Raw genomic sequence first — 26,204 nt, forward strand, 5'->3', positions numbered from 1 at the left:
ATCGCTGCATAGAGTCACAACAAGCTGCCTTTTTAGGCACTAACATGGCTCTTGCTTTCAGACATGCCCAAGCTTGTCTCGTTGCACCGACAGGGGAAAGTAAATGCATGGTGTTGCTATAGCAGTGATATTCTATTATGACATTTTTATACGATGTTAAAATGATCACATTGTGATAGGCACGGTCTAAAGCCTGAGCAGGGAATATTTTAATGTTGTGACATTACACGTGTATCAAAAAGTAAAGAAAAGCAAAGCAGCTCTGCTAAGCTTGCCATGTTTCTTATTACCCTGTGTGGTTTTGTCTCAGTGATCACAGCCGCTCCCTGCTGTTTGTGGCCTTTCTAGGAAAATAATAAGCCGTTCAGGTCTTTCCACTCTTACCACACACTCACACACAGTCACATGACTGTGAAGATCTGTAATCAGCATGTTTATATTCCTTTCAGTTGTTTGCTTTTGGTCGCTCAAGGACAACCCTTCATTATGTCACACACACTCACAAACACACACGAGCAGGTGCAGGTAACGATAGTGTAACCAGTCTGTTCTCTGATGCTGTGAGTGTGTCTTTGTGAAAGCAGCAGCACAGCAGAGACAGAGTAAAGGTGAAGGCCTCGTGTCACTGCACGCTGGGGTTTGGCCTTGAACTGCTATTTATTTTCACACACATGCACACAGACCTGTGCTCCCTAAATGTATGTGGCGCTGCTTCGAGACATGGACGCACAAGCACAGCAGCTGTTGCATGTTTATAAGATGACAGGTGCGGCTTGGCTGAAGCTGGCGATGCTCCGTTGACCTCGGTCCTGGTTTCTAACCTGCTGTGAGACAGACTGATGACGCTGTCAGAGAAAGTGCTCGTAGGCATGGGCCATATGATATTATTCACATCATATACTTCTATCATCATGTGCTGTTTCATGGCACAAACACGTCACCCCATTAAGCAGTGGATTGCGCTCACGTGGGTCATGCAGCACAAAGTTATTTAAGTTGTGAAGGTGAAGGCAAATCTGTCTGGAAGCGTTACAGACGAAGATTTAAACCCCAAAAGAGCAGCTACTTCCCTGTTTGGGAAATGATTTTGGATATCAAAGCAGGTACAGAACAGAACACTATACCTCAGTCTGACTGTGCACTATATTAACAGCAGGTGGGAGCTGTGCGCCTCAAACCGTGAGACCAGCTACTTTCCCGAGGATCACACATTTTAGATTCGGTAGTGGATTTTATTTTGTAGGAACCGGTGGTTCGGGCCTCTGACTAGGATGCCTCCAGGTCCCACAGGGAGGATGCCCCGGGGCAGACCCAGGGCACGCTGCAGAGATGGCCTGGGAACACCGTGGTGTTCCCCCGGACAAGCTGGAGGAGTTGGCTGGAGAGAGGGAGGTCTGAGCTTCTCTGCTTAGGCTGCTGCCCCCGTGACCCGGTGCGGATAAGCAGAAGATGGATGGATTTTATTTTGTAATACTATTTATGTTTTATGCTGACTTTTTCAATTCAAAGAACAGAGGGAGAATTTTTATTTTCATACTTGAATACACTGCTGAATAAACTATTCCACTAAAAGTTACATGTGTCATATATATTTTTTAAGTTTTTATCAAATATTTCAAGGCAGCCTGTTGTGTTTATGCTGTCGAATTAATAACACCCAAATTTATTGTGAGAATCCTCTGAAATATCGTGATGTTATGTTTGGCACATATCCCTGTCGCTAGCTGCTCGTTCTAAACTCCCGACAGACAGAAGCTGCAGCTCAGAGGTGCAGTGAAAGCTGCTCTGTTGATCACCTCCTCTTGTCCAAGGCCTTGCCACGGCGGATGGATCTGCGTATTTGATTTGGCACAGATTTTACTCTGCGTGCCCTTCCTCACACAGCTCTCTTGTTTATCTGGGTTTGTGTTTCCTCACAGTCTCAAACTGGGGATCTTGTGCATGTTAGAGGGGGAAACTATCCTCGGAGGCTAAAGTGTTTTTCGTGTCTTGTTTTAGCTGTTTTGCCCTAATGCTTTTTAATGCATTTTAACCCTGTGGAGACCCACTCTCTGTAGGAGCCACTCTTGAGTGGCACTAAAGGAACTGCGCTGTGTTCTGTGTCTACGACGGCTCATGTTTTAGCTCTAGAGATTTCCCCTTGGTAATAGCACGGTGGCTGCCTCCAACCTTTAGATACAGTCTGTGGTTCATCCTAGTGTGCAAACCAATATTAAGACAATAGACAGTTCTGCAGTTAAAGACGTTAATGCTGGAGGAGGAAGCGCTGGAAGGAACGTTTTGACTTCTTTGCAAAGGGTATGTCTGCAGTTAGGGCTGGGCCATATCATACCGTTCACGGTAACACCGGTATAATGTTGGGCAACGATAAGAAAATGAAACATGGCGATAGAATATGGGTAAAACGCGCATGCGCAGTGCCTTTGTTTTCATACGCACATGGCGGAAAAAGCATGGCGGCGAATGAGAAGGTCGAAAGCGGATCGTTGAATGAATCCATGAACCAGAACTGGTTTGTAAAAATGCTGCAGCTTCACTGGTGTGGAACTGGTTTAGCTTTCGTCCCTCAGACACACAACAAAGCACTATTTTTGGTAGCGCATGCTAGCGGGCCGTCGTTATTACCGCGTTGTTTGGAAAATACGGCGCACTTAAAATCAATCCTTTGATTTTTCTGAAAATCAACAGCGCCCCTTATAATCCCGTGTGCCTTATGTATGAACTCTGGTTGTGTTTACTGACCTCGAAACCATTTTATGTGCACGGCGCTCGAAAATCTGTCAGATGTTTCAGTACGACTTTGCTAAGCTACGAAGCCGCACCGCTTGATGGATTGTTGGAGCATTACGGCTGTCGTAGGCGGAGCCTCGCGGAGTGATACGTACTGTGCTTCAACATAATATTACCGTATTGTGTGTGTATAAGCTCTTTAAGTTTTGTGGATATTATACATGGTTATGCTGAGGATGTGTCGGCCAGTTTCCACTGGAAATGCCTTTTGGTTAAACTGTCAGACAGGAACTTGCATTTGCACTGTTACATTTTTATATAACTTTAATGCACATAAATAACAGCTGCTTGTTTAAGTGAAAATACAGTGATGGATTTTGCACTAATAAAGTTGTGGAGTTGTAAAGTATTTTGTGTCAATTATATCGTCAGTTATATCGTCATCACAAATTTTCAAATGTATATCGTGATAAATATTTTTGGTCACATCGCCCTGCTCTATCAGCAGTTAATGGAATATGACATGAAGGGCAGCTGTTTTGGGGTCGTGTGCATCACAGTCCCAGGGGCATGGTAACAACAGATTACTGGTTTTGATTCGACACGGTGTGCAGATTTTGCCCCTCACCTGTAAAGGCCTGGTGGGGTATTAATGTGAGCTCATTGGGTGGAAACCATCTTTGTGAACATCATAACTTAGGAACAAGGTGACGTGGGATTTTCACATTGAAACCATAGTTGCATCTACTAAACGAGTTCAAATATCAGTTGTCTGAAAATGCAGGATGTCCGACAACTCAAAAAGACATCATCTCATCCTCTAGGATTTTCACATTGATTCAATAAGGTCATCTGCCAGGAGTCTGAGAGGGAGAACTGACAGCTACCAGCATTTTGATTTTAGTTTCTCATGCTCGCCCACACTCTTTTGCGTGCGTATGCAGAATTGACAAACATACATGTGGATGCACAGACAGACAGCGGCCTCACGGATGGGGCAGGACAGAGGCCCTCTGCAGCTGAAGCAAACATCATCTGCATGAGTATTACAAACCTCTCACTGACTGGCTGCCCGGCCCAGACTGTCAGTGTGTTAAAGATGCTTTTGCCCTCAGCTGAGCTGGATGCCATGTGCTGCTGCCCATAATAACAGGCTTTTGCAGGCCTATGTGGGTTAATCCACTGTTACATAAGGCCAATCCTAATGACTGCGTGTTTTGCTGCAGGTGATGGGTTTAATGGTGCACATGCTGAGTTCCACTCTAGAGCCGGACCCATGCTATTCATAGCATGAACACACACACAGTAACCTCGCACACTGTAAGGAGCGCTGAGCAGAGGTGGAGGCTATCCGGCAGCCTCCTACCCACAGTACAAAACTGAGTGTGGAAACACTGATAGATAAAGATTTAAATGCTTCTGACAAAGTCGTGCTGCATTCAGGGAAATCTAGAAATTTCAGCTGCTTGAACAGTATGACTTTAGCTCTCTACACATCACGATCATCCAGAACAGCCTGCAACACACATCCTAATCACGTTGCCTCTGATTGCCACCAAAAACCCTTCTCATGTGTTTGCGTTCCCGTATTTCTTGTGTCAAGATCTTAAAAGTTTTAAAGGAATACATGGAGTGACCTCATGGACGATGCGTTTGTACGTTATATAAATCAGGCAACGCTTCAGTTCAAACAGGTCATGAAGTCGAGCTCCACGCAGTCCCGGCAGATCAGCTGATCCCAGAGCCTGCCCATATCAGCTGATCCCCTCCTGCGTAAACCTCACACAGGTTGGGCTTTTTAAGCCGTTTTAGCCTACCAGGAGTTGTTGCATATCTGCAAGCCACTTTGCAGCCCAGCTCCACCTCTTTCAATGCTGTCAGTAATAATATCATTACCGCTGATGCCTGCTGTGTTCTGTGCTGAGATCTTCTTACAGGGAGGACAGGACAGAGCTGCGTTTCCCAAAACACAACGGTCCTGACTGAGATATAAGAGTAGCACCGTGCACACCTAGTAAACAGAAACACTGAAATGTGTCCCCACTGTCGGTATCTCTGAACAGTTTTGTCAGGATGACCTTTTTTTATGTAAATATAATTGTTGAACTGTCAAAACCAGTATGGACATGTGTGGGTGCGCTGTAATACTAACGTACAGTACAACAGAAACCTGCACGCCGTCTCTGCTTTTACACTCACGCAACCACTAATTAAGAAAGATCACATGGTCACTTTGGTTTAAACACACTAGACTTTACTGCAGCTCTGTTTTGCCAACAGAGGCTGTGTGTTGTGTTATGAGTCATCCTATAATCCCAATCGTGTGTGTGTGTGTGTGTGTGTGTGTGTGTGTGTGTGTGTGTGTGTGTGTGTGTGTGTGTGTGTGTGTGTGTGTGTTCCAGAGGATGTCCTGCCTCGGGATGCAGGAGAATGTGCCATCTGCCTGGAGGAGCTGCAACAGGGAGACACCATCGCTCGCCTGCCCTGCCTCTGCATCTACCATAAAGGGTTAGAACCTCGTTTGTTTTCCTTTTCATCTAATAGTACAGTAGCAGTATAGTGGTCCCAGCTGAGGTGTGGCCTTAGCGACACAGTTCAGTCCCAGGAGGTCTTTTTAAGGAAATACAAGCTTGCTTCAGCCACTTCACTGTCTGCATTTCCATCACAGTGACGACTTGTGAAGATTAGGCAAAGAAATGCTGGGATGTTCTTATTGATCTTACCGATTCCAGTCTCACGCTCATATCTGGCTGCAATGAACAAACCCTCTTTAGTTCCCTCCCTAAAAGTGTTCCTGTGCTGAGATCAGTCAGAGAGGCGGTAAAACAGAAGAGCGAGCACTCCTAACTTTGGAAGATACCCACTTGATTTGACTGCTGAAGCCTAAGCAAGCTTCAGAGGAGGGATGTGTTTTGCATAGTGGTGTGTGGCTCTTGTCACTCATCATGAAATGAGAGCAGCACGCAAACACGGCTATAACAGAAAGAGGAAGCAGCAGTGTCAGTTTAAACTGATGCAAAAATGAGGTTCAGGGTTAAAAAGAACAGTCATGCTGACAGCGAGGGACGAGCACTTGAGTCATGCACACTGTGGCGCTGTCACGTTATTTCACAGAGGGCCTAGATTGGGCTTAAAGTGGATTTATTGATATTACCTTCAGTATTTACTGAACTGGCCTGTCTGCTGGTATCAGCTCACTGTTTTAAAATCAACCCCACACTTTATCATGTCTTGGCTGCAGTTTTATAGCCACGTGGTAATTTTAGTCCTTCTTTAATAACTGAACATGAATCTGGCCTTTTCTGGCTGCTGCCCTTTCAGAGATGCTACAAACTTAAAGTGTAGACCAGCAGACACAGACATCCTTTGATATGACGGCACCCACACCACTGAACATTACTTCACCTTTGAGCTTTCAGTAGTTTCAGGCAAAGACTGTATTTAAAAGATGGACAAGTCTGACCTATGAATGCTAAAATGCTTTAAAGGCCAGCGATGGGTGACTCCTTCTCCGAGTTTGACCTCAGCAAACACTGCCCAGGTGACTTTATGGTCTCGGCTGGTAGTTTGAGGTCAGATTGTAGAAAACATGAGGTTCATTTTGTAAGTTATAGTCAGAAAGCAGGATAAACCAGGGAGCGCTCATTGGCTAATGAAATGCGAGGGTTGCATCAGCCTTCAAGGCACCAAGAGCAGTGGTGAAAACCGTCAGCCTGAGGTTTTGAGGCTTCACTATCCAACAGGAAGTTTGTTTCAGCTGTTTTTCATATGAATGCTATCTGTGTTTGTAATGAACTGGACACAGCTGTTTGGTTCCTTTTAAAGTGTGGCTCTACATACATAAATACATGAGGATATTGTAAGTATGTAAAGCATGTTTGCTGATAGTTAATAATAAAGTGTTTAACTGCTTTGTTCTTTCATTTTCGATACATTACATCAGACCCCACTGTGGTGCTCTGAAAGAGGAAACACGTGTGCTTTCTGTAGCCTGAGTGGGTCAAGTCCAACACGGTCCACTACATGTACATGTGACGAGACTACTGCACACCAGCAGGTGTCGCCAGACGCAGCAAAATGAGCTCTACGAGGTTTACTTTATTAATGCCAGGGAGAAGGTGCACGGGTAAATGTTCCAGTGTTAACAATGCTTTGTACCACACGAACAAGTGAAAATAGCCGTAGGTGTAAAGTCTGATGAGGTGCATCGTGGCGGAATGACTCGGGCAGCATCGCTCTTCTCACGCTGTCTCACTGACTCCTCCCATCTTGTTTTCTCTCCTGCAGCTGTATCGACGAGTGGTTTGAGGTGAACAGGTCCTGTCCTGAGCATCCATCGGATTAAAGCTTTCATTGCACAGGTAAAATCCACATCCACAGACGTAAAGATGGTATTTTTTAAATGTCAGCATCTGGTTCTTTTCTGTGATTTCAGGAACATGAGACGTCCCCAGAGGGATCTGCAAAAATGAAATCCCTGGATTCAGGGACTCTGCTGGACTCTATGACCACTGTGATCAGTTAGCACCCTTCCTCCCACAACCCACCCACCCAATAATGTAGTACCACAGTGTGCCAAATGTCATTTAAGCAATCTTCAGGGATACAAACTTGTGTGTTTTATGTTTAAGTTGCACATCTACACTCAGCATCAGAGTTGACAGACTCCTCCAGCCCTGACGCTCGGGGCATCACCAGTATACACCAGTACACCAGTATGGAGGAGGAGGAGGGAGACTGTTGGCTGACGCGCTCCGACTCGCCCCCTCCCCTCCTCCGTCAGCATCAGTGTCTCCCAGTGCCTTGTTGTAGCGACGCTCGGCACGCAGCAGCCAGGACAGAGGGGAGTCCAGACTACGGCCGAGCCGGCTGTCCTCCACCCAACGCCCTACAACCCCCACCACCACCAGGACCATCTTACCACAACTGCCATTCTACCCGAGCAGGAGAAACAAGCCAGAGACGGCGTGTCTGCAGCTTCTCGCAGCTGACAGTGCTGCTGCAAAAACGGTGCCAGTCAACTGTGACTACTGTCAAACACTCAGTCATCAGTGCTTTTTAGACCCCGCCCACACAGGTACAGGAGCCCAGTCCATCACTCACCAGCCTAAACCCACTGCAGCACATTGCTGCTACTTCTCTGACACGATAAGTGTTGTGCATGCCAGAACAATGGGACACGACAGCATGTGGCAAAATGAGACTCAATTAAAAATCCACCCATCCTGTTTTTTAACTGCTTATCCGACTTCAGCCGCGTCCACACGGGGAGCAGTTCTTCCCCGTCCGAGTCTCTTCTTTCCCTCAAGTTAGCCCACATTCCTGGCTGGAAAAGGCTCCAGCCCGACTTTTGGATACGTGGTTAAGAAAATGGATGGATGGAGATTTTAACCCTCTGCTAGTAAAGCTGGAGCTTCACTTTCAGACATCACGTTCACCTCCACAGACCAGACCCAACTTCATCAGGACCTGAAATACTTTGTCCCCACCAGCAGATGTCAGTCTGTAGTTTTCCAACAAAGCACCAGGATCTTGAGGTATAACATCCAGGCTGCCGTACACGTGGCTGCAAACGGCTCCAGTGCATGCTGCAGAACCTGCATGAACCTGCTTATTCAACACCAGGGTAAAGAGCACGTGAACAGAATATGTCTGGACATAAATAATGTCTCGTTCCATCATGGACGGGATCTGGTAACGAGACAATGTGGGAAAACCTTTCAAGACCTTCAGTTTTTAGCTTTGTGTTCCTTCCTGTAAAAATGAGCTTCAGTTTTTTTTTATCACTTCTGTCAGCTCGTGTTCATTTCTGCATCATAACCGTAGCAGCTGCAGGTAAACCGAGCCCTCACGGTACAGTGTTGCACCAGACTGAGACAGTTTACTTGTGAGGAGCTGCAGGACTATAAAGGTCCCAGGAAAGCAGTGAGCTCTGTGAAGCTTTTTCAGGCACTGACCGTCACACTGGGAGTCAGCAACTTGATCTCGATCCTGGCAAATGCAGCAGTCCAGGTGCTGAGGCTGAGGGAACGTAAGCTAAACAGAACTGGAGGGACTAACTGGACCTGTCTGTTTGGGGTTAGGTGTGCCTGAAGACCTCGCTGAGGAACCAGTCAAGTCCCTGATACTGATTTCACCAACAAGCTCACGCTCAGCCTTGGAGGACGAGCTAAGTTCAAACCCATCTACTGATCCAGGGCTTGTGTGGATCCCAAAGCTCCAAAACACCTGAAACTTTTCCCTCAGTCTCTTTTGCCTGTGAAGACTAAATGCACCCCTTCCTGATTGCACAGTCAGTCTGTGAGCGTTTGCTGGGGGTTGCAAAGAGGATGCTACACCAAAAACCTCCTTCCAGTTGCTCTGGTTGCGAGCAGATTGCCGTGGCCACCTTTAGATGATCGGTAAGTCGTTAGTGAATGTCTGAAGACAAGTCAGCGACCTCCATACAAACTGCGAGTGACCACAGCAGCAGCCTGTACCTCTCTGTGACCACTGACTACCACTACCACTCACCCACCAATCAGAGAACACACGTTTTTCTCTCGCAACACCAGGCAGCCACTCAGTGACCTCCAGGCTTCTGTGACTAGTTTCTCATCTTGTAATTATCATCATTAAATGAACAATATGCAGTTATAAGTGATATTTGGGATTTTCTTTTTATGCTTGAAATCATGCAGAAGCTGCATCGTGTTATGGAGGTGGAGACTGGCTACGAACCTGAGGTTTTTTTAAGATTTGTCATTTTGGTAATTGAACTTATTTACATAGTAAAGTGTTTGAAATCAAACATTAATATATTGTTTTAAATATGAGAATAATGGGAGACAGAAACATGTCTGTTTAGATGTGTGCCTTCTAGTCTGTAGAGACAGGATCCTTTTTGTTTTGCAGTTTCTGTAGTTGCTGCTCTCCACCACTGGGAGGCAGTGCGCTCTCACTTATGATCTTGATGTGCTTGACGTTATTTTTGAGATTTTTATCATGAAAGCAGGACATGAAAGGTTCCTGTGTCGTCTGTGATCTTAGAGACCGTGAGAAAATGATGGCGGTGCGGAGGGAGGGAAAATGGTTTTAATAGAATAACCATGGTTTACGTTTTATTATTGCTTTCCTACACATTCCTCAAACGCTCACTGATTTGTGCGAAGTCAACATTCATTTTGTGCTTATATAAATATGTAAAAAGAATCACAGGCAGCAGTTTGTTTGGTTTTTGTATCTCCCAAAAATGATTCAATGGCTGAAAAGATTTTATAATGATGTTTTTATGATCATGCTAACTTTGCTTTTTATTGTGACTCTTGCTGCGTTCACCGTGTCTTCCATGACATGTAATGTGTGTGTTGGGGGGTGTATTCTGTGAAAGTATGACGTTTTTTAAGATGAAACACTGGACTCTGTGAAATGTAAACTTTTTACATCATTAAAAGTTTTCATGAGCAAATGACAGAAGTGCAGAACACGCCGACCCCTGTAGCCCCTCCTCTCACTGACCATTTTCACACGGTCCCTCACTGAACACACACACGTCTCGTGAGTCAGCTGGGAGTCGTTGTTGAATGTATTGAAGCTAGTGTGGTTCTCTGGTGGGCGTTTGGAGTTTTGGGATCCACCCCGGCGCACTCATGACTGCTGAATCGTCACACTGTATTCTGGAAATCGGACGGCCACACGGAGATTAACCGAGCCCGGTGACACGCTCCCTTCGCACAGTGCGTGGAGGCAGGATCGGTGCGTTTGTAGCGACAGAGCGACCACGTGGCTGCTTGATGGACATCTCACGGGGCTTTGACTGTACCGTCATCTCTCTCTCTGATCTGAATTCTGCAAGAGATTACAACCACTTTCCCCTGACTGATCATGCAGCTGATTCCTGTGAGCAGGTCCGCCTGTCTTTTCATTTCTGTCTGTGAATTTATGAGGAAATGTGCAACAAATCTGGCCTTAAAAGATGACTTTGACGTTTCACTCTCCTGTCCGTGTGGGTTTTTGTATTGCCATCATTTTGCAATAACACAGACACCTCTAATACCACAGTGGCTCTGACACCACGCTGAATCCTTGAACTTTTACGGGAAAGGCTGGCGTTAAATGAGAGCATGTTACGAGTGCAGTTAAATTATAGTTGCAACTCTGTAGCAAAACATTTCCAGAGCTTTCTGCCACGTGGCGCGGTCTTCCTCAGGAGATGACGTTATATCTGAGCTCAGTACGGGACTTTGGTTACATCAGCACACATCCAAAAACTACAGCTCCTGTAAATGTCACGGGAGGCTCGTTCCTGATCAGAGCCCACAGACCCACGCGTAAACACGCCTGGCGTTGCTTTACAGCTGGTACAAGAGCAAGCTGAGGAGTCAAAGTCACCAGCTGTCATTTCACCCATCGTCACTCGAAGTCACCCAGTGTCAGTGACCTTTCATACTCTGATGACACTTTAATCTCGATTCAGACTCTGTGAGAAAGACCTCCACAGATAATTAAATAAGAGAAAAGTTCCAAAATTTTTAAGAGGCCACAATAAAGATCGTATAGATGAACTGAGACATAATGTTGACGTACGTCTTCTTCTTCTTTCATGTATGAACATATGTGAGGGATTCATTGCATGGTTAGATACATTTACACTGACGGAGGTGTGTCACAGCCCAGGCTGTAGCCAGGATCTACCCTAACGTCAGCCGAACGCCATCCAATCAGAGCCCTGTAAATCTGTCTTACAGAGTGATTAATAAAGTTAAACTAATGACAGGTGTTATTAGTTGCAGTGACGCCCCATTAGATGCTAAATGACAGTCCACACCATGATGGGAGCTGGGTGAACTCTTTCAGTGACCAGCCTCAGATTCTCAGTTCTCCAATGGCTTTTTGCATTATTGTGTAACTTGGGTCATCACGATGGGGCTTCCCCTGTTTGCACTGGCAGGCAGAAATCCCCTGCACAGCCTGCAACTCGCTGGAAAGAAAGAAAAGAAAATCTGGCACTTATTACTGTAGGCACATGGAGGCTGATCAATACTGGACCTTTGCTTATTCCAAAGAATAAAACAGTTCTAATGTGAATATATGAGACGGTCCTGCCTCAGACTTTATCCAGTTATTAGGTCTCTACTGTCTGAAGAAGCACAAGGTAAATGTGCTGGGTTCATGACGCTCCCAGCATTTTGGCCATCATCATCATCATCATCATCTTCTCATTTTGAAACCACACATGGTGAGCGAGGGAGGAGAACGAACCTGAAGCTAAGTAAAAGTAAGTGGTGGTGCAGACTACAGCCTGCTGAGGGAAGGTGTGGTGTGTTTATACCTGAACTCAGGTAAGTGGCAGAAAGCTGAGACAAATAAACCAATAAGAAAAAGAAGAAATCACTCAAAGATCAAACGAGAGGCTCTGAGAGCTGCTGGTTGCTGCTGTGTTTGATAGTGTGCACCGAGAGAAACAGTCCCAGCATGCTTTTTATCTGCAAACTGTGGGGTCTGAGCCCCGACAAACAATCTGTACAACAAAAGAATCATAGCAAGCTTGAATATTTCTGTATGTGCATCCATAGAAACAGGATTTCACAGCATGTAGGTCTGTTAGCCTGTGGGGTCCAAGCAGCCTGGGTTAATGTTCATACTGAACAGCACATCAAGGCACCTGTGTGTAAGGAGCTCCGGCTCTCTGAAACGACCACGCTGCCTGTTTGTTTATTAAAGATTACCTGGACCAATCAGACGGCTGCTTGGACAATGTTTTTTAACTGAATCGACCACAATGAAGCATTTTGCTTTGTTTTCTTCCTAAACAAACACGCACAAACAAGGACTTGAGGCCATGTGTAAAACACGTTGGTAGTGATATACTGACGTGTTGGCCACGTCTGAAACAGTCGAATCAAAGTCTTCGCCCGTGTTCGACACAGGAACCGCATTCACACATTTGCCACTCAGGAGTGTTTGGGCTCCACTTATTTATTCTTGTAACACTTTAGGTCACATCTATGCAGGAACACAGGAAAGAGTTCGAGACCTTTGAAACACCAAGTGAAAAACAGCATTTGTGTAACAGTAAGATGAATATAAAAGAGCATTTACAGTACACACAAAACAAGCTGTGCATGTGAGGAAGTCAGCATGCTGTATACTTCTTGTTTAAGCTCCCACTTCCTCACTTTTGTGGAAAACTGTGAAACACTTGTTGAAATTTTAGGGGAAAGTCCCCAAAATGAAACACGGTGATGTCGTTCAGAGATTTCAAAAAGAAACATTCTGGGTTTTTCGCTTAAGAATATTAAATAGATAAAAACACAGACAATGGAGGTGGTGCGACTTTATCCCCGCAGCATCAGGGTGAAACTGGACCGAGCGCACTTCCTCCTTCACTCAGCTCCGTGCATGCGTCATGTGAGGTGCCCAGTCAGTGGTCCCCAAAATGAAACACGGTGATGTCGTTCAGAGATTTTCAAAAAGAAACATTCTGGGTTTTTCGCTTAAGAATATTAAATAGATAAAAACACAGACAATGGAGGTGGTGCGACTTTATCCCCGCAGCATCGGGTGAAACTGGACCGAGCGCACTTCCTCCTTCACTCAGCTCCGTGCATGCGTCATGTGAGGTGCCCAGTCAGTGGAACCGCAGCCGCTTCTCCGACACAAACTGCTGCTCTTCCTCTTCAGAGAGCCGGTTTCCTTTCACGCTGCAGAAATACAATCAGACTCCAGTCATGCATTCACAGGGACAACGTTAACGACGGCCCCACGTAACCTGCAATTCACTCTGTGGATGCTGTCAAAGACGGGTGACGGGGAGAAGCTGGACCTAGTGTTGTAGAGGGCATCTCCCTGCTAGTCTGGGTCCAATGTGGATCCAGCTCAGCTCCAGATCGAGGAGATCAACACGTCCCCACCACCAGTTACTTCTGTTGGCACGTACTGGCCCGACACTTTAGATTATGCTGTGTTTTTCTTTCATTCATCATCGGTAATATCTCAATAGACCTTTTACTGACGAATCAATAAATTCTGTCTCCGCTGAACATCTGAATGATGTTTTTCCTTCCTCCTCAGTAATACAGAAAGCAGAAATTTCCTGTTTTTTTACTGAACCTGAAATGACTTGGGACAGCTTCATTCCTCTATTTTATTCGCTCGCTGTCGGTTTCAACAGAGAAATAAGGGCCATCAGCAGAGCTACACCCTTTGAGCCTATTTACGCACTAGTCCATTATTGTAGGGTCTACCTTACAGTAGAGGCGCCTGATGATCAGATCAGTGGTTCTCAACCTTTTCACAATGAGTACCACCTGATAAATTCTAACGTACCACCCTTATGACCCGCATTAAAGTACAGTAGTGTGTACATGAGACAATTTTATTTCTTATAAGAATATTATTTATCTTAACTGTCATAAACAGGATGTGACGTAATGATAATAAAAACATCTGTACCGCATTAAACCATCACAGCAGGTGGGATATCCAATCTTGCTGGGCCCCCCTTTGTTTTACATGAAAAATGTTTTGCTCCACTGCGGTTTATTTCACTCCTCAAACATTTAGTAAACAATTAAGCAAATACAATAATCTGCAATAAATTACAGGTAGCAATGAAATAAACTACTAACTCTGTTACGCTGCGTCCGCACCTACACGGGTATTTTTGAACACGCAGCTGTTTCATCCACCTAAACGGCGTTTCCAATCACCGAAAACTGAGATTTTTTAAAACTCCTTTTTTGCGTTTACGTGTGGACGAGGAATACAGAGTTCGTCACACACCGTCAGAGGTATGTGCCTTTTTCCACGTCACGCTGTGGCCACGTTATTGTTTACATGGGATGAACTGCAGAATAGCAGATAGAGACAAAATACTGTTAATCTGACTGTCTGCAGGTTTACACGCAGTTACTGTCCCTCTGTTTACAAAGGCAGAGGCGTCACGGTGGGATTATTTTACGTGTAGTTGTTTTTTTTGTGTAATAATGTTCAACATTGCTATCAAATCAAAAAAATCCTCTCTGTGCAAAATGGGTTTAAAAACAAACAGCTGTTGGATCCTGTTTGTCTGTGATTTGAACCGAGGGAACAAATCGTGGCAGGATCAGCCTGATGTTATTTGTATCCTGCTGTAACTTTACTGTATAAAGAGCAAACATCTCCAACATGTCAGGAGCAGTTAGTCATTACAACAAATGTTTGTGAACTAAAAATCAAGAATGTGGGATCCTGTTTGTCCGTGATTTGAAGCGCTGCTCCTGACGCAGGGAAACCAGTCCTGCAGGGAGACCTACCTCAGCACCTGTGCAGGTGAAGCCAAAGGGAAGATTTGCTTCACCATGTTTTCTAGTCTTTGGCTCAGAATGAAGTTGGTTTGGAAACATATTCAGCGACGCTTCATCTCCTGCTTTGCGTTTCTGTGGGCGCCTGTGCTAGCAGTGTCCAAGCCTTGTTTGTTTTTTTTCCCCTTTTCACACCGCGCCCCCCCTGCAATGGCTCTGCGCCCCCCCTAGGGGGCGGGCCCCACACTTTGGGAAGGTCTGAGCTAGCCCAACTTCAGTAACCCTGCAAACATCACTGCTGTTTAGTTTCCTGTCTTCGTTCATGTTGGAAGTGATAGCAGAGCATTCAACAGCCTCACAGTTACCGATCAGTCCCTAACTAGCTTAAGTTTGTGTCCGGAATAAGTTGGACTTCAAATAATCACCCACCCTCTGCTTGGTCTGACATAACCTTGAGGGGAGAATAAAAGACCAAGATGTCAATTTGAACTGATGCTCACCATATCTCTTTGAGTGCTTTGTTGTGAGCGAGGGCCTCAGCGAGCTGCCTGATCCCTTCCACAGTGAACCGGTTGCTGATTAACCTGCAGACCAACAAGCAGTGACTTACAAAGGACACTGAGCTGTGTAAGAGCTCCGATCCATGCTGTGTAAACAGGGTGCAGACTGATGCTGTGTTGTCCTCACCACAGGTGGGTCAGACCAGTGTTTGCCTGAATCATGTCAGCCAGGTGTGGAGCTGCATCATCGGTCATTTCATTCTCCACCAACCTAAAAAGCACAAACAGTAACGGCACACAGCCCTGAGACTGTAGTCACTCTGGAGAGGCAGCATTGACTGTGACGTAGCTCCACATCCATAAGGTCAACCATGCATTTAAGCGCTGCGAGTTCAGGTGGCGCATCCCAGCTCTCCTACATTACTGATGTCGACTGAGATAATACAGACTGCACGTACCAGAATATCCTGAGTGCCGTGTTCTCTTTCAGTGCTTCAGCCAGGCCCCGCCCACCTCTGGATGTAATGCAATTGGCCGACAGACTAGAAGACAAAAAAAAGAGTAAAGATTTTAATCAGTAAGTCTGAATGGGCGTTTTTATTTTTGTGCCGTTTTTATAACTTCCTACCTGAGGTTGGTGAGGCTCGGGTGGTTCCTCAAAGCTTCTCCAAATGCTTCTGCTCCCTCATCGCCGAGACTGTTGCCCCACATCCTGCAAAAATGCACAGAAAGCCTGATCAGGCACCTCGTTACCAAGTCCTTCCTCAAATGTTTGCAGCTGGGCTAAACAACACAGCTAAAAATGCCTCTCGGTGGGATTTCTCTCTTTGTCACATCTGGTTTCAGTCACCAGGGTTATTTCTGTTGTGCCCAAACGCTCAGAATAAATGCTAGAAACTTCCTCTGTCACCATTAAAGCTGCATTTTTACTTTGTTTCTTACGCCTCAGCACTTTGCTGAATTTCCTGGATGAACACTGAATTCTTACCCAACGTCAAATATTGACGAGCTCTTCTTTATGGCGTTGGCCAGATGCCTCCCACCAACACTGGTGATCTTGTTTTTACCAATCCTACAAAGTAATGTCCAAGTATTCAAGGTTAGTAATGTTAGTAAGGTATGTTGGTTTTTTCCCCAAATGGAGATGTGTTTAACTTACTTGAGAACTCGCAGTTTGGGGCATTCTTCGATGATCTGAGCAACAAGCCTGGCTCCAACATCTGTGATGTTATTGTTGTAAAGCCTGAGGACACAAATGTAAAAATATAAATCACTGTGTGTTTTTGGTTTTTTAAAAAGTGATTCAGACAGGTTTTGGAGAAAGTGGAATAACATAGCGAGCTGCTTCATGCAGGCAACTGAAGCTGCGGTGCATTATAGCACATTTAAAGGACATCAAGTGTCGGCGGAGTGCTGAACAGAGGGATAGTATCCTCAAATAAAAAGAATTACAGAAGATAAGATGAAAACATTATTCCAAACACTGTAAGACATCCATAGTTGTTTGTAAAAGTATATGTGTCTATATAAACACCAACGTCCTCGCTGACACCAAACACTCCAGCCCAAACTGAGCAGTTTTCTAACTGCCTCAGAAACGTCAGCAGTGCTGCTGCTGCCTGCAGCCAAGATCTCGGCTGAAGTCTAGAGCTGACCGTGCGTTTGTCTTGGCTGCACCTGATTTGTGGAGTAACCTACTGCTATCCAATCATTTAAATCACGGTTAGAAACCTATTTATTTAACCTTGCCTATCTGATTTCTTGACTTACTCTATTTCTCTTTTATACATATCTTTTTTTGTGCTTTTGCTATGTTTTTATTTGATTTGCATTTCATGCTATTCCTGTATCAGTGACACTGACCTGTTAGCATATTTGGTACTTTGTTGGTCTTATAATATTTATGTTCTATTTTCTGTCTTTTTTGTTAAGCACTTTGGTATAGCGTTGGTTTTTAAATGTGCTCTATAAATAAAGTTGTTGTTGTTGTATGTGCCACACGTGGCTGGAGTGATGAGCTCAGAGCCTCCAAACCAAACCAAGGATATTTATTCACTGTGGCCTGCTCAACGCAGAACATGGAAGTGGATCCTAAAAGGAAAAAATGTATCACTGAACAAATCCTGTCACAACAGCAAAACCTACAGACCGTTGCAGGCACAGTGAGCCAACCCGTTGTTTAGTAACATTTCTGAACCTTGGCAATGTGAAACAAGACGTGTCGAGCACAGAGCGTTTCTATTCTATTCAATTCAATTCAATTTTATTTATATAGCGCCAAATCACAACAAAAGTCGCCTCAAGGCGCTTCATAGATACAGAGAAAAACCCAACAATCATATGACCCCCTATGAGCAGCACTTTGGCGACAGTGGGAAGGAAAAACTCCCTTTTAACAGGAAGAAACCTCCGGCAGAACCAGGCTCAGGGAGGGGCGGGGCCATCTGTTGTGATTGGTGGGGATGAGAGAAGGAAGACAGGATAAAGACATGCTGTGGAAGAGAGACAGAGGTTAATAACAGATATGATTCAATGCAGAGAGGTCTGTTAACACATAGTGAGTGAGAAAGGTGACTGGAAAGGAAAAACTCAATGCATCATGGGAATCCCCGGCAGCCTACGTCTATTGCAGCATAACTAAGGGAGGATTCAGGGTCACCTGAATTCTGACTTACTTATTTCGCTCAATGACACAAATCAGTTTATAACTTTATACAACTACCACCCAGATAACTGGATCAGAGAGAGTTTGAATGCTGAGTGAGAGCAGACAGTGCTGAGCCTTTACTCTCAGATTCCTCCATGCTGTGTTAGCACTTCCACATCATTAGCAAACAGTGCACTGCTGCTGAAGTGTGAAGGAGTGAACATACACAATGGAAAACTGAACTGAACAGACTGGGCCCCTGGGTGCTACTGAGGTGTCACCGATCCCAATCTGATCCAAAAATCAGATCAGTCGCTCCCAAATGTTGATGTAATCACATCCAGCACCCTGATATAGTCTGTTGTTACGACAATGACTGGCTTTACAACGTTTACTCACCCCAAAACCTCCACAACTTTGTGTTTGCACAGCTCCTCTGCAAGAATCTCGATGCTGCTGTCGGACAGGTGATTCACACACAGTCTGCAGGGGAACAGTTGTATTAGAGCTCAGAGTTAAACGAAGCAGGTGTTTGAAAGCACGGCCGTACTCACCTCACTACGGTCATCTTGCAAAAGGAAGGCTTGAGCTGCTTCACCCCATAGTCACTGATGTTGTTGTTATCCATGTCGAGCCCCAGGACTTTCTGACGGTGCTGCAGCACAAAGTTCAGGGCGGTGCAGTCACCCGAGTACACGTTACAGTAACCCAGCTTGATGAAGCCGGCCGTGATGCCTTTCGCCGTCATCTGAGCAATGTCTTTGCTTCCCGTCTCGAATATGCACCTCAGCATCCACAGGAAGTTGGGCAAGACGTGAACTTTCTTGCCTTCCTGGCCGTCGTAGTGGGGTAAGCCACGCAGGTGCAACTTGACACTAGTGGAAAGGTACGACTTCAGCAGGGCCCGTTTCTTCTTCAGTAAGACGGGAGACACCAGATGTCCCATCAAGCCTCTTTGACTCTTGGACAGCAGGCCGCACAGGAACAGATTAGTGAACTGCAGGTGTTCGTTGGTTGCAAACGGCTTCTTTTCGCTGGGCTTTGAAGAGCTACTTATGCAGGAATCAAGAGGCAGACAAGACACCTTCCTTCTCCTGCTGCACTCTGTGAAGAACTTGAGGATGGAGCTGGCAGCAGCCTGCTCGTCCAACACCAGAGCAAAAGCCGCCAGGAAAGACTGAAGGGTGATGTGGAGGAACTCAAAGGTAGCGGAGCTCCCGCTGGCACCCTCCTCACTAACAGGTCTGAGAAAGCCGAGAGTCAGATCTTGCTCCATCACACCACACTCACTGATCTCCTCTTGGCTGGAAATGAAGCTGCCTCTCTCCATTCCCTGCAGCGCCAGCTTGGCAAACACAGCAAGAGGCCTGAGCCCTGCTTTGAACGTCTCCGAGGTGCAGCGGGTGCTTTTCTTCAGCAAAGACGGAGCAGGTGTAGCAGAGCGACTGAGGAACACTTCGGACAGCAGGAGGAAGATGTCGGTGAGCGTGATGCAGGTTTCGGGCAGATGAAAGCTGTCGTGCATTGTGTGCAGGTGTCCAAAGCTCTTAAATACAATCCAGCAGAACAGCGGGGTGGAGCACAGCCCACAGAGGTGGGGGCTGGCATCCAGCTGAATGGACACCAGCTCTCTGTGCTCCTGCTCCTTAAAGTGCAAATCAGTGTAAGTCTTCAGGTGATCTGGGGAGAACCCACGCAGAGCCACCTTCTTTCTGATCACCCTGCTTTGGATCTCAATCCCTGTCCGGGCCGTCAGCACTTTTTGAGAGCCCTTGAGTAATTTCCCACAGAGCAAGCTGATAAGCAGCTGGAGCGGGTTGGCCTTATCCTCCGGTGAAACCACCTCAGGCAGGTTCATCAGGTCGACGTCCTCCTGAATCTCATCGTAGCCGTCAAAGGTAAAAACGACTTTCTCTGGGAAGCGCAGGATGTAATCAAACACTTCATTGTCTGGATCGTGATCTGGGTAGCAGTTGTGTTTGAACAAAAGGTCTCTGAGAGAGATTTGTTCTGCGTCCTTGAAGGTGCTGAACATCCTACAGCGAAACTTAAAGAAGAAGACTGCATCCGTCTGCAACTCTTTTATGGACCAGAGGTTCTGGAGCTTCTGCAGAAGGATGGATTTTCCCACACCAGCATCCCCCATTACGTAGATGATTTCACCTTGGGGGTTGAAAGCTGCGTGATCTCCCAGGAGCTGGTCCACACTCTCTAAGAAGCCCAGGCTTTCATTGCAGTCATTTAGCAGTTCCATCACAGTGTCAGTGTAGAGGTCCTCCAGCTGCGTCTCCTCTTGCTGGCCATAGGACATGATGAAGCTGGTGTCCCGGCTCATGTCATGTCTTAACTTCTCACAGTATCTGCTGACTTAGTGCACATTAAAAAGTGTCAAAGCTTTGATCAAACTCATTCTTAAACAGATCTAGATCAGTGCATCTGTGCCGGATTCACAGCACTTCACTGGTTCCACATGCTGCCATGTTACAGCCTGATAACGAAGTAAATTCCAGTCAAGTTCAGCTCAAATTCCTGAACACAGTAGTCCATAATGACTGAAAAAACTCAGAACTGGTGCAAATGTATTGAAAATAAAAAACAAAACTTGACATGTGTAACTTTTTCCATGACACTCGGGTGCATCCTGTTTCCACCGTGGTAAATTCAGCTGATTGGGCATGGTTTGGCACACGGCTGTCTGTATAAGCATGTCAGTGGCAGCCATGAAGTCCAGTGAACGAATCATCTTCAGGTCTCTGAGACAGCATTGCACAGTGAAGCACTGTGAATACTTTCCAAATGCACTGTAACTCACAACACTACCACAATAACAGCAGGTATCCCAGCACAGCAATACTATAATAATAATAATAATAATAATAATAATAATAATAATAATAATAATAATAATAATAATAATAATAATAGATTGGATTTATATAGCGCTTTTCTAGGCACCCAAAGCGCTTTACAATACCACTATGATCTTCTAATCTAACTGTAGAAGACAAAACTCCTCTAGAAAGGCAAAAAAGAATTATGCGCACTAACATAGCTATTCAATTTTCCATGTGTTCACGTTTTTACAGGGTAGAGAACACATAAGCATGGGGGAAATCTAGAGTTTTATAAGGTGTTGCTCTTTGTAAGAACTACAAAAAAGTGAAGCAGAGAGAACTGAGGGAGTGGAGTGTTTACAACCCGAGTGCCGCCACTGCTCAGCTGTTTCATAAATGACCAAAAATAGCAAGAAAAACGTATCAGATGAAATAAGAAAACACAAGAGCAACTGGCCCAGTGTGAGAAAGCTCCAAAAGTGGAATATTCAGTGTAAATAGCTCCAAACGTTTAAATAAAGACTGACTGCTCATCTTGCAGCGCTGCTGTGTGTGTGTGTGTGCGCGCGCGCGTACGTGCGTGCGCGCGCGCCTGTGTGCGCGTGCGTGCGTCTGTGTGTGCGCGTGCGTGTGTGCGCGTGTGTGCGTGCGTGCGTGTGTGCGTGCGTGTGTGCGTGCGTGTCTGTTATCTGTAGCTACAGACGGGGGATTTCTTCTGGGTTTCTAAAGAGAAAAAAAAGTGTGTTCTTTATGATTTCGGTGCACCGTGTTTTATTGGTCATCACATGATTTAAGGGAGGATTGCAGCGTGACGTTGACTGGTTCCAGGTAGGGAAGCTTTTGTGTGGCTTAATTACATTTAGTTAAACTTACATGAAATTTAGACCAAAAGCCTGAAAGTATACAAACAAAAGTTAAACATAACTGATATCAGTTCAAATGAATAATAAGGTAAAATGTTACAAATGTGTCCAAATGTGTTTAATAATGTGAAAAGAAATCATAAAGAATAGTGTGCCCACCTAAAAAATGGCTGTCTGGATATTTTGTATCAAATATTGTTTTGCGACAGAGTGCAGGTTGCCTTCTGTTATTAGTTGTTTCTTAGATACTGGCTTTAACCACTGCGTTAGTTACTCTAGCTTATCTTACTGTATCTGTTACCCTGTTTTATCCACACAGAAATAAACTGTGAGGGCTGACAGAGCTGCTTTACAACGTTTGTCTCATGTCCAGCTAAATCATTTACTTTTACAGTGCATGTTACATCATTTAAATCTGTGAAGTGGGCAGAAATGTGCACTGAAATTGTGGCATCACTATTAACATTTAAGACCTTTGCATACTGAACATATTTTGCTTTTCAAGTGCTTTTAAGATATTCTGAGACTTGAGGAGGTGGTAAGGCTGCGCATGTTTCATGCTCTCACAAACAAAAGTTCTACAAGTTCAAGTAAAAAATAACAAATAAAACAGCTTTAAGTCAATAACATTCAGGGACTCCTTTAATCCTGCTGCATCAGCCTGATGGTTACTGTCGTTATTCATTTAAAACACCCACATCCTCTACATATAACTTCAGTCACTCAAAAAAACCTCGCTGGTTTCTACAATTACAGTTTGAAATATAACTACACTTTCTGTATAATCATGTAGAAAATATACTGTTACTCTTGTTATAGATTCTTATATTCTACCATAACGGCTCAACTGGTAACAGCAGACTGACTTCTTACAGATGTGAGAGCTGTAAAGTATGAAAGAGGTCAAAGATAATGACACCTACTTGGATCAGTGTTAACCACCTTCATCACTGCTACATCTTCACTTGGGTTGTAGTTGATCTCTTCCAGCCATGGCTGCAGGTCTATGTATGCATCACATACTTTATAAATTATGAAGATGAAATATTCACAGGCCTCCTCCCCTTTGCACTGGACCAGCTCCAGGACTTTGCGCACCTAAAAAAAAAAAAGAAAAAGAAAAAAATCATGAAAGAAATTCAAATTTATATTTAAAGTTTTTAAATTGTGAAGTATGTATGCAATCTACTGACCTTAAAGGAGAGGTCAGAGGTCAAATGTCATTTTATACAGTACTTTCGATATATTCACAAAACACACAACACCTGTAGGAATGATAGCTGTCCACCAATGAATTACTAAGTTGACCTTGAAGACCTTGATGGACGATAGCTGACGTGGGTCGTTAGCATGACCTCACCCTCCACAGAGTTTTACAAACACACAATCCAAACTTTTCAAGCTGTCACGTTTACACACAGAGTGATGACACGCACACATGCAGACACTATCACAAACATCACCTCCTCGGAGAGGCAGTCAGGAGTCGTATTCAGAGATTTTTGAGCACAGTTTTTGTCTGGGATCTTCTTTTTTCTACCTGATCAGCCTTGGTGGCAGTTTGCTGAACAATCTCAACATCCTCCTGACAGAAGAAGCCACAGGTGAACAGGTTGTCCAGGATGCACTGAATGCTCCTCAGCCTGGTCACGAGCAGCTCTCTGTGGTAGGTGAGGAGGCTGGAGCACGGCACCCTGGCTTCTTTTATCTGATCCATATTTACAGGACAACAGTCAGCTCTGTGGAACAAAAGATCAGAAACGACACTGCTGACAGCATTTCAACATCACATGGTAAGTTTCTTTCTTCTCCTTCCTTATTCTCAAGGGGTCACCTTTGTGACTTGCACATGACACAGATGGTCACACCTGATGCCCTTCCTGACACAGCCATCCCAGATATTTCTTGAACCCTGTCATCACCCTTCGTGTTTGGAACACGCGCTAACCATGTAACCACTGTGACACGATTTTTGCTAAATCAAATGAACAAAGTGAGCAACAGGACTCACACAGGTTCACTTCTTATCATTTGAAACTGATGACAATTTAGTTACAAAATTGCTCGAGTACAAACAGCAGGGTCTCGTTCGTGCTTTCAGCCGAACCTTTGTGTGAATGTAAGGACTGTTTTATTGGCTCCTTTCTTTTAAACCCATTTTGCACAGAGAGGCATTTTTTGAAAAATGTATTGATGCAATGTTGAACATTATTACACAGGAAAAAACAACTACACGTAAAATAATCCCACCGTGACGCCTCTGCCTTTGTAAATGGAGGGACAGTAACTGCGTGTAAACCTGCAGACAGTCAGATTAACAGTATTTTGTCTCTATCTGCTATTCTGCAGTTCATCCCATGTAAACAATAACGTGCACACAGCGTGGCGTGGAAAAAGGCACATACCTCTGACGGTGTGTGATGAACTCTGTATTCCTCGTCCACACGTAAACGCAAAAAGGTTTTTAAAAATGTGTGTGCGCGTGCACGGGGCCGTTACCGTTTGCGAGGTAACTTTCCGATTGTGACCACACGTGAGCAGCCTGCATCTCTGAGCTCGGTCTGAAACACTGAGTGCATGAGTACCGGTGGCTGCATTTCACAAATACTGTAAACACACAAAGGCTGGCAAGAACTTGTCTGACCTGCAGCTCGCCAAACGCGGTTTACAGATTTATCACTTCCGAAGTTCGTGCTACAAATATCTTTCCCACCTTTAGTCACAAAGTAACACAACATTCGGGCGTATTTTCCCGCTTTTACCCTCAATCCTGGAATGGCTCCGTTTTGTTTACGGAAATACAAACTTAGTGAAGAAGAGTCCGTAACTGGCATGAACGCTTAGCCTCTACCTCTCTTCCCTCAGCCGTGCTGACCCTGTTAAAGAGCACCTGAAAGGTGCCAATAAGAAAAAATGATGTCTCCGAAGTTCATTGCAGCCCACAGAAGAGTTACCCGTACTGGACGGTATCGTAGGTACAGAACCATAAATCAATCCTACCATTGTGCTGGGTCCACACCAAAGTTACAGCCGGGTTAGAAAAGAAAACTACAACTTCTGTTAAAATGCACGACAGCCATTAGGCTACAGTTAGTGCCTGTGCCGCGCCCCTTAGAAAGCATCAGCTGTAGCCACAGATGCAGGAAGTAAAAGCGCTGTGAATGGATGCGTCATTTCTTCACGGGGTTTCTCAACCTATGCGTGCTGCGTTCAAGGTCCCGCTAAAGCTGTGGAGTCCTGCACGTTAGTATGTCCACCCATCTCTCTCTATTTTTAATTCTCTTATCCAATTGCTGGAGGAGAGGTGACGGGGTGGTGGTACACCTTGCACACGTCGTGTAAGTGTATCTATGAATGAATGCATAAATCCATAAATCCATGTGTAAATAAGCCCCTGTTTAAAATCTTTAAAATGAAATAAATGTGTTACAACTTGAATAAGAGTCAACACTATGACCAATGTATTGTATTGCATATCAGCTGAAGTTGAAATGGGGCTTGTTTTATAACAGGCCTGCTAATTTGATTAACTACAACTATCACTGTCGCCGTCCTCTCAGGCGCGTGGTTGGTCCTGGGCGTTCTCCTCTCTGCCTCCTCGTGTTTTTCAGTAAACTCGGATCGCCCAATAAAAATAAATATTTAGTAAAGGAAAAGTGCGTTCAGACATCTGCCTATCACAGCGAAGTCACATCGGAAACACTATTTTGACCAAGCTACCCACCACAGCAGGTTGATAAAGCGCCCCCATGTGGCCGCCGTTACTCATCGTCACCTGCGCGCACAGTCTGAGAGGAGGAAAACACACCCTGACTGTGAGCCGACTCGCCTTACTCCTGCTTCCATCATACTTTTAACATGTAAAGGTAGCTGGTGGAAGAGAGAGCAGTGTGTCAGGATTAATGTGATGAATTATATGTGAGCATTCTGGACTGTGATTCTGAATAGAATTGGTCAATTATTCTGCAGTTCAAGAGTAACATCCTCAGTGATTCATCAACAATTTCTAACTTATGGTAATAATTATAATAAATTATAATAATATTGTGGAGGTGTGTAAAGATGACAGGAGAGGTCTCAGTGTGGGCCTAAGCAAACGGCCAGAACAACTGAACCTGTGAGGGAGAGAACTGGCAGAGGAAGGTCCATCCTGTGAACGAGGCTGGTGTAGGCGCGCAGGAAAGGCAGGAGGAATTTGAAACGCTGGCGGTTGGGGGGATGCTCCTGGGGGGCGACCTGTGGAACCGCTCACATTAGCTTACGGGTTGTATGCGGTTGTGTGGTGGACCTTGGCCCCCAGTCCATAGCTGACCAAAGCTCTAAAACGAACTGGGGGCCTCTGTCTGAGGTAATGTCCACGGGGGGGG

The 26,204-nt window shown here is 45.1% G+C and overlaps 2 protein-coding genes across 4 annotated transcripts in view; one reads left to right on the forward strand and one right to left on the reverse strand.

The window, feature by feature from the left end:
• The window catches only part of znrf2b (zinc and ring finger 2b), a 50,863-nt gene extending 40,162 nt beyond the window's left edge, over positions 1-10,701 (forward strand). The window contains exons 3-5 of the mRNA XM_082551067.1: positions 5,133-5,238; positions 7,018-7,091; positions 7,166-10,701. Of these exons, the coding sequence (XP_082407193.1) occupies positions 5,133-5,238; positions 7,018-7,075 (164 nt within the window). The 3' untranslated portion in view covers positions 7,076-7,091; positions 7,166-10,701. The remainder of the gene's footprint in view (positions 1-5,132; positions 5,239-7,017; positions 7,092-7,165) is intronic.
• Positions 10,702-13,284: 2,583 nt separating this feature from the next.
• nod1 (nucleotide-binding oligomerization domain containing 1) lies at positions 13,285-25,133 on the reverse strand. 3 transcript variants are annotated; one of them, XM_082551012.1, is made up of 13 exons: positions 24,838-25,128; positions 24,644-24,727; positions 23,378-23,576; positions 22,761-22,935; positions 18,695-20,507; positions 18,540-18,623; positions 16,653-16,736; positions 16,482-16,565; positions 16,122-16,205; positions 15,952-16,035; positions 15,681-15,764; positions 15,494-15,577; positions 13,285-13,412 (listed from the first exon to the last, which is right to left on the reverse strand). In XM_082551012.1, the coding sequence occupies exons 3-13, from the start codon at positions 23,552-23,554 to the stop codon at positions 13,340-13,342; spliced, it is 2,826 nt and encodes a 941-aa protein (XP_082407138.1). In that variant the 5' UTR covers positions 23,555-23,576; positions 24,644-24,727; positions 24,838-25,128; the 3' UTR covers positions 13,285-13,339. The 3 variants fall into 3 exon arrangements, with proteins under 3 accessions (XP_082407138.1, XP_082407139.1, XP_082407140.1); XM_082551013.1 differs by lacking the exon at positions 24,644-24,727 and having other exon boundaries at positions 24,838-25,133; XM_082551014.1 differs by lacking the exons at positions 24,644-24,727; positions 24,838-25,128 and adding an exon at positions 24,243-24,632.
• Positions 25,134-26,204: the final 1,071 nt, after the last annotated feature.

The sequence above is a fragment of the Aulonocara stuartgranti genome, assembly GCF_965226115.1.
Source record: "Aulonocara stuartgranti genome assembly, chromosome: 11".
NCBI lineage: Eukaryota > Metazoa > Chordata > Actinopteri > Cichliformes > Cichlidae > Aulonocara > Aulonocara stuartgranti.